The sequence below is a fragment of the Zea mays genome, chromosome 1 (genome assembly GCF_902167145.1).
Source record: "Zea mays cultivar B73 chromosome 1, Zm-B73-REFERENCE-NAM-5.0, whole genome shotgun sequence".
Taxonomy (NCBI): Eukaryota; Viridiplantae; Streptophyta; class Magnoliopsida; order Poales; family Poaceae; genus Zea; species Zea mays.
In genome coordinates, this window is record NC_050096.1 from 264,652,598 (window position 1) to 264,658,597 (window position 6,000).

General features: G+C 57.1%; 1 protein-coding gene across 1 annotated transcript; it reads left to right on the forward strand.

The window, feature by feature from the left end:
* Positions 1–825: 825 nt before the first annotated feature.
* On the forward strand, positions 826–1,890 carry LOC109942171 (putative cyclin-dependent kinase F-2). The gene has a single exon (XM_020543845.1). It carries the CDS (start codon positions 826–828, stop codon positions 1,888–1,890), a length of 1,065 nt encoding a protein of 354 aa, XP_020399434.1.
* The last annotated feature ends 4,110 nt before the right edge of the window (positions 1,891–6,000 follow it).

Genomic DNA, 6,000 nt, shown 5'->3' on the forward strand with positions numbered 1-6,000 from the left:
ACACCCACGCCCACATGCCCCCGCACCGCACCGCCGCCAGTCGCGAGACCTAGTAGTAGCAGGCAGATACACGACTGGCCTCCTCCTTACGCGTAAGGTGAGCCTATCTCTGTGCTGCTGGACGCCAAGATGAGTCTACTCCTCCAGTCACCCCGCAGGATTTATAGCAGATTTATGGTTGATTTCGACGAGATAAGCTACAGCTGACGGCCCGCCCGAGAGGAGTGTGAGAGTTTGTTACCACGAACTTGTATAGATGGGATGCCGAGGGATGTAGGCGGGCAATGCAGAGAAGCGGGTGGATAGGATTGGAGAGCAGATAGATGGGACACAACGTTTTTGGATCCGGGACAACAATATACTGCGGGTTGTAAAAAAATGAGAGAGTTTTTTGCAAATAAAAAATAACGTGGGACGACCATTGAAACTGTTGATTTAATATAGTAAAGATTATAATATTTTATCTCTCAAATCAAAAATAAAATAAAATGAGGAATTAAAAGACGATATGGACTATTCTGTTTTTTTTAACCAAACGCCCCCGGAAGTGACAATGATATATTGCTATTATATATACTATTTCACAAATAAAGTAAAAACAAAATGAGGACAGTAATTTAAAAGACGACGGACTATTATTTTTTTTTGAACCAAACGGTGAACAGCATTTCTTAAACGGTGCAAACACGTAGTCGGCCAATGCTATATAATCTGCACCTCCACCCCAATTTCTTGCCCGTCGTCACCGTCACCACGTCTTCCATCTGATCTCGCCTCGTCCCCAGCCTAGGCAACGCAATCCGCCGTCGTCCAGCTAATTCGCTCATGATGCCTGCCTACGTAGAGCCTGCCGCCGCGGTAAAGACCGGCCTGAAGAGGAAGCGCATCGCCGTCGGGAGTTCGGAGCAGTATGAGTTCGAGGAGACATGTCGCCTCGGCGTGGGTGCCTTCGGCGCCGTCTTCAAGGCGCGCCACCGCGCCACGGGCCAGATCGTCGCCGTGAAGTGCCACAGCGCAGCCGACGGCGACCTCACTATGGTGTTCCGCGAGGCGCGCTTCCATGAGGAGGCGTGCTGCGGCGGTGCCAACCCATTCGCCGTCAGCTTCCACGGCGTTGTCCGCGACCCGGGCACCTGGAAGAGGTACCTCGTCATGGAGTGCATGGAGACCAGCCTCCACGATCTTCTCCATCAGCGCCCCCGCGGGAGCCCGCCGCTGCCCGAGGTCACCGTGCGCGCCGCCATGTGGCAACTACTTACGGGCACCAAGAAGATGCACGAAGCCTGCATCATCCACCGCGACATAAAGCTACAGAACATCCTTGTCGGCGAGGGTCAGAGCGTCGTCAAGATTTGTGACTTTGGGCTCGCCATGTCCACCGACGAGCGGCTCCCGTACGAGCCGGCCGGCACGCTCTGGTACCAGGCACCCGAGATGCTGCTGGGAAAGCCCGACTACGACACCAAGGTCGACGTCTGGTCGCTCGGCTGTGTCATGGCGGAGCTCGTCAACAACGGCAGGCCTCTCTTCCAGGGATCCGACGACGACGGGCAGCTCTGCGCGATCTTCGATGTGCTCGGCGTGCCTGACGACAGCACGTGGCCGTGGTTCTCGTCGACGCCATTCGCCACCGAGGTGATGCCGGAGCTGGACATGCAGCGGAACAACCACCTGCGCGATCTGTTCCCCGAGACGAAGCTGTCCACGGAAGGATTCCAAGTGCTCAGTGGCCTGCTTACATGCAACCCAAACAGGAGGCTGACGGCAGCCGCCGCGCTCAACCACCCATGGTTCGCCAAGGTCGACGATCTGGAGCTACCAAAGAAGAAAGAGAAGCTTGAGTCCATGTTGCCCAAGCGACACATACAACGGAGGTTGCGTGCTGTGTAAGTGTGAAGTGAAAAAAAATCTCTTTGATCATCTCATGGTCTCTACTAGCAGAAGACAAACCGAGCTACCAATTAAGCGAAAAATGTGATCCATGAAGAAGATGGATAGGCCACTAAAGAAGAGGAACACAGATCATATAGGAGAGCGCGTACATCGCGTCTGTGGTAACTCATTTCTCTCTTACTCTCTCACTCTCTCTTCTTACCGCGTTGCCGCCGCTTCCACGCCGTCGCGCCGCCGCGCCCTCGCCCTGCCGCGACCCTGCCGTCGGTCGACGCCGCACCCACGCCGCGCCCTCGCCCGCCGTCATCGCCCCGCCGCGCGCTCGCGCTAGCCCGGGCGCCGCTCCCGCGTCCTCACCGGCCTGCCGCCGCGCCCTCTCTGCCCGCGACCTCGGCCGCTGCCGCGCCCTCGCGCTAGCCCGGCTGCCGTCGTCTCGCCCGCGGCCAAACCTCAAGGTGATTGCTTGCTTCCGTTTTGTGATATTGTAATTAAAAAGCTTTATGTTCTACGTGTATGATTTATATGAAATGATTAGGTTTAATATTGAGTTAATTATATACATGTATGATTAGGTTAATATGTAGTCTTGTTGTGTTAAATTTATATACGTGTATGATTAAGTTAATATGAGTTAATATTGAATACATATAGATGTGATTGCCGACCATCATGCCATTGAATTATGTGTGGATGTCAGCCATCGTGCTGATAGTTTTATTTGCAGGATTTCGAAACCTCCCTGTGTAGGGGAGGTGCTGCCGAAATTTTCTATTGCTAGGCTTCTGTTAGAGGATGGAGGACCGTGAGTGGATGTACACGGGCCGTAGAGGAAGGAACGATGTCACCACTGAATGGATTAGAAAGACCGATGATTTCGTGGAACGAGCATATGGCGAAGCTGCTAAAGGAGCGAGTCTAGTCCCATGCCCGTGCAGCAAATGTGCCAACCGAAAAAGAAAACCAAAGAAGACCATGGTAGAACATATTTGGAAGAATGGATTTACGCCGGGCTATACTCGGTGGATCTTTCATGGTGAAGCGCATCGTACGAGAGAGGAGGTACTGAGACAACGCGTCGAGGATTATGATGCCTGTCGGCGTTTCGACCCTGGGGGGTCCCTGGACCGACGAGTAAATTGTCGCTGCGTGCCCCAGCCCAGATGGGTTGGCGCGAGACGGAACACAAAGGGGAAAACCGCGGGTCCATGTTATCCTGCGCCAGAGTGGGTGCGCTTGCAGTAGGGGTTACAAGCATTCGCGAGGGGGAGAGAGAGAGAGTCCCGCGCGACCACCCTCCCGTATGAGGGCCCTGGCCCTTCCTTTTATAGATGTAAGGAGAGGGTCCAGGTGTACAATTGGGGTGTAGCAATATGCTAACGTGTCCGACAGAGAGGAGCCGGAGCCCTATGTACATGCCAACGTGGCTGTCGGAGAGGTGCTAGAGCCCTGTGTACATGGTGTCGTGGCCATCGAAGGAGCGTTTGAGCCCTGTAGAAGCACAGCTGTCGGGGCTGTCGGGACCTTGCTGACGTCTCTTTGCTTTCGTAAGGGGCTGAGAGCCACCGTCGTCATGGACGCACACGGGGAGCCATCATTACTTGTTACCGGGGCGAGCCTGGATGGGATGCCGGTCTTGTTCCCCCGTAGCCTGAGCATGCTAGGGGTAGGGTAATGATGTACCCCCTGCGGCGTGGTCGGTCCGAGCCCAAGGTCGGGCGAGGCGGAGACTCCTCCTGAGGCCGAGGCCGGGGTCAGGCGAGGCGGAGACCACCTTCCGAGGTCGAGGTTGAGGCCGAGCCCTGGGGTCGGGCGAGGCAGAGACTTCTCCTGAGGCTGAGGCCCAAGGTCGGGCGAGGCAGAGCTTCCTGTGGCGCCTGAGGCTGGACTCAGCTGCTGTCAGCCTCACCCTGGCGGGTGGCACAGCAGTCGGAGAGGGGCGAGCGACACTGTTTTCCTGTCAAGTCAGTTAGTGAGAGGGCGAAGTGACTGCGGTCACTTCGACCTTGCCATCTGAGGCACGCGTGTCAGGATAAGGCGTCAGGCGATCCTTGCATTGAATGCGCCTGCGATACGGTCGGTTGGTGAGGCGATTTGGCCAAGGTTGCTTCACTACGAAGCCTGCCCGAGCTGGGCTTCGGGCGAGTCGAGGGTGCGCCCGTTGCTTGAGGAGGCCCTCGGGCGAGGCGTGAATTTGCTTGGGACTACTATTCTCGCCCGAGGCTGGGCTCGGGCGAGGCGAGATTGCGTCCCTTGAGTAGACGAATCCTTGACCTAAATTGCGCCCATCAGTCTCTGCAGTTTGCGTTGATGGTGATTACCAGCCGAGTTTAGGAGTGTTGGGGGTACCCCTAATTATGGTACCCGACAGTAGCCCCGGAGCCTCAAAGGGAGTGTTGGTACTCGCTTGGATGCTTTGTCGCACTTTTTTGCAAGGGGACCGGCCTTTCTCAGTAATATTCTGTTCCGGTGGGTGCGCGCGAGCGCACCCGCCGGGTGTAGCCCCCGAGGCCTCGGAGGAGTGGTTTGACTCCTCCGAGGTCTTAATGCCTTTCGTGATGCCTTGGACGGTCTGGTTGTTCCCTCATGCGATCTGATCGTAGTCCGGGTGCATGGTCAGGTTCCGAGTTTTCAGGCTGGTTTGTTGACGCTGTCAACGGTTTGGCCGGAGCCGGGTTTGTGAGAGCAGCCCCCGAGCCTCTACACAGAGCGAGAGGACGATCAAGGACCGACTCGGCTTTTATCATACACCCCTTCGTCGCCTTTCCGCAAGGAGGAGGGGGGAAAGCGCCATGTTGCCCTCGGAGGGCGCCGAACATGGTGTCTCCAGTGAGTTGCTAACGGGTGATCCGAGTGGACGCCCGTGCCCCGTTCGATAAGGGTCGGCTAGTGGCCTAGAGGCGCGCTCCAAAAGTACCTGCAGGTGATTTGCCAGACTCGGTCCCATTCGATAGGGTCCAAGGGCTCGATGCCTCCCTCTGATGGGACTCCATTACAAAATCGCTCCTACTGGTCTCAGAAATGTCCTAGGGTACCTCGGGAGCGTAGCCCGAGCCTCGGCCATGTATCAGACGTACCCAGAGTCATCCCTCGCTCTGTGTGCTCTGGGGCGGCTGTCGAACCCTTCGAGGGGCCATCCTTCGAACCCCTGATCAGTAGTGGGCGCGGAGCCCGAGTGCTCTGAGGCGGCTGTTGAACCCTTCCGAGGGGCCAGCCTTCGAACCTCTGATGAGTAATGAGCCTGAAGCCCGAGTGCTCTGGGGCGGCTGTCGAACCCTTCCGAGGGGCCAGCCTTCGAACCCCTGATCAGTAGGAGGGCTCGGGGCCCGCTTCCTTCATGGAGAAGGATCCCTTTCGAAATATCCCCTTTCCCAGTCCCTGTAGCAAGAGAGAGAAAGGGGAAAAAGAAAAGGATACGAAATTAAACGATGTGGCGCACCTTTTTTGACGCGGTCATCATGGCGGAGGTGAAACGTTCGCCCGCTTCGCCCACCAAAGGTGTCGCTTGCCCTGCCACGAAGTTAATGCGACGGGACGGGTGGTTCGTGGGGCAGCCGTTGCGTGAGCCGTTCGAGGGACGGAACACGGGCGCGTCGTCTTCACGCCGTGGGAGAGGGCTCCCCTGCTGCTCCAGGAGGGGACGTGAGCCTGTAGACGACTTGACTGCTGCTTCCGCTCGCCTGCTGCCGCCATTACTACTGGCCCACTTTTGGCCATATCGACCGTCGCGCCTCCTCCCGCGGCTGACTGACCCGTGACCGATGTGCTCGGTTGGCACTGTTGGGCCATGCGCAGGGTTGCCTCGAGTTGCGGCACCGGTTCCGCAGTTGAGAAGGCACGACATTAGCGCAAGTGGCGGTGCAGTTTTTCGCACGTAGTAACCGGCGCGCCGGTTACATGATGTGTGGGCCTGGGCCTCCATACTGGACGCGTCGAAGTCGAAGGGGTGCGTCTCCGTGGTGCGGTTGCACGCCACCTGCATGGTGGTCCACCCTTTCAACCGTTGGTTTCGGCGAGGATGAGGGAGTGCTTGTAACCGCGGGGCGGTTACACGCTTCGTACGTGACGGTTTGGCTTCTTCTGTTCCGGGCCAGCTTGCATGACGTGTGG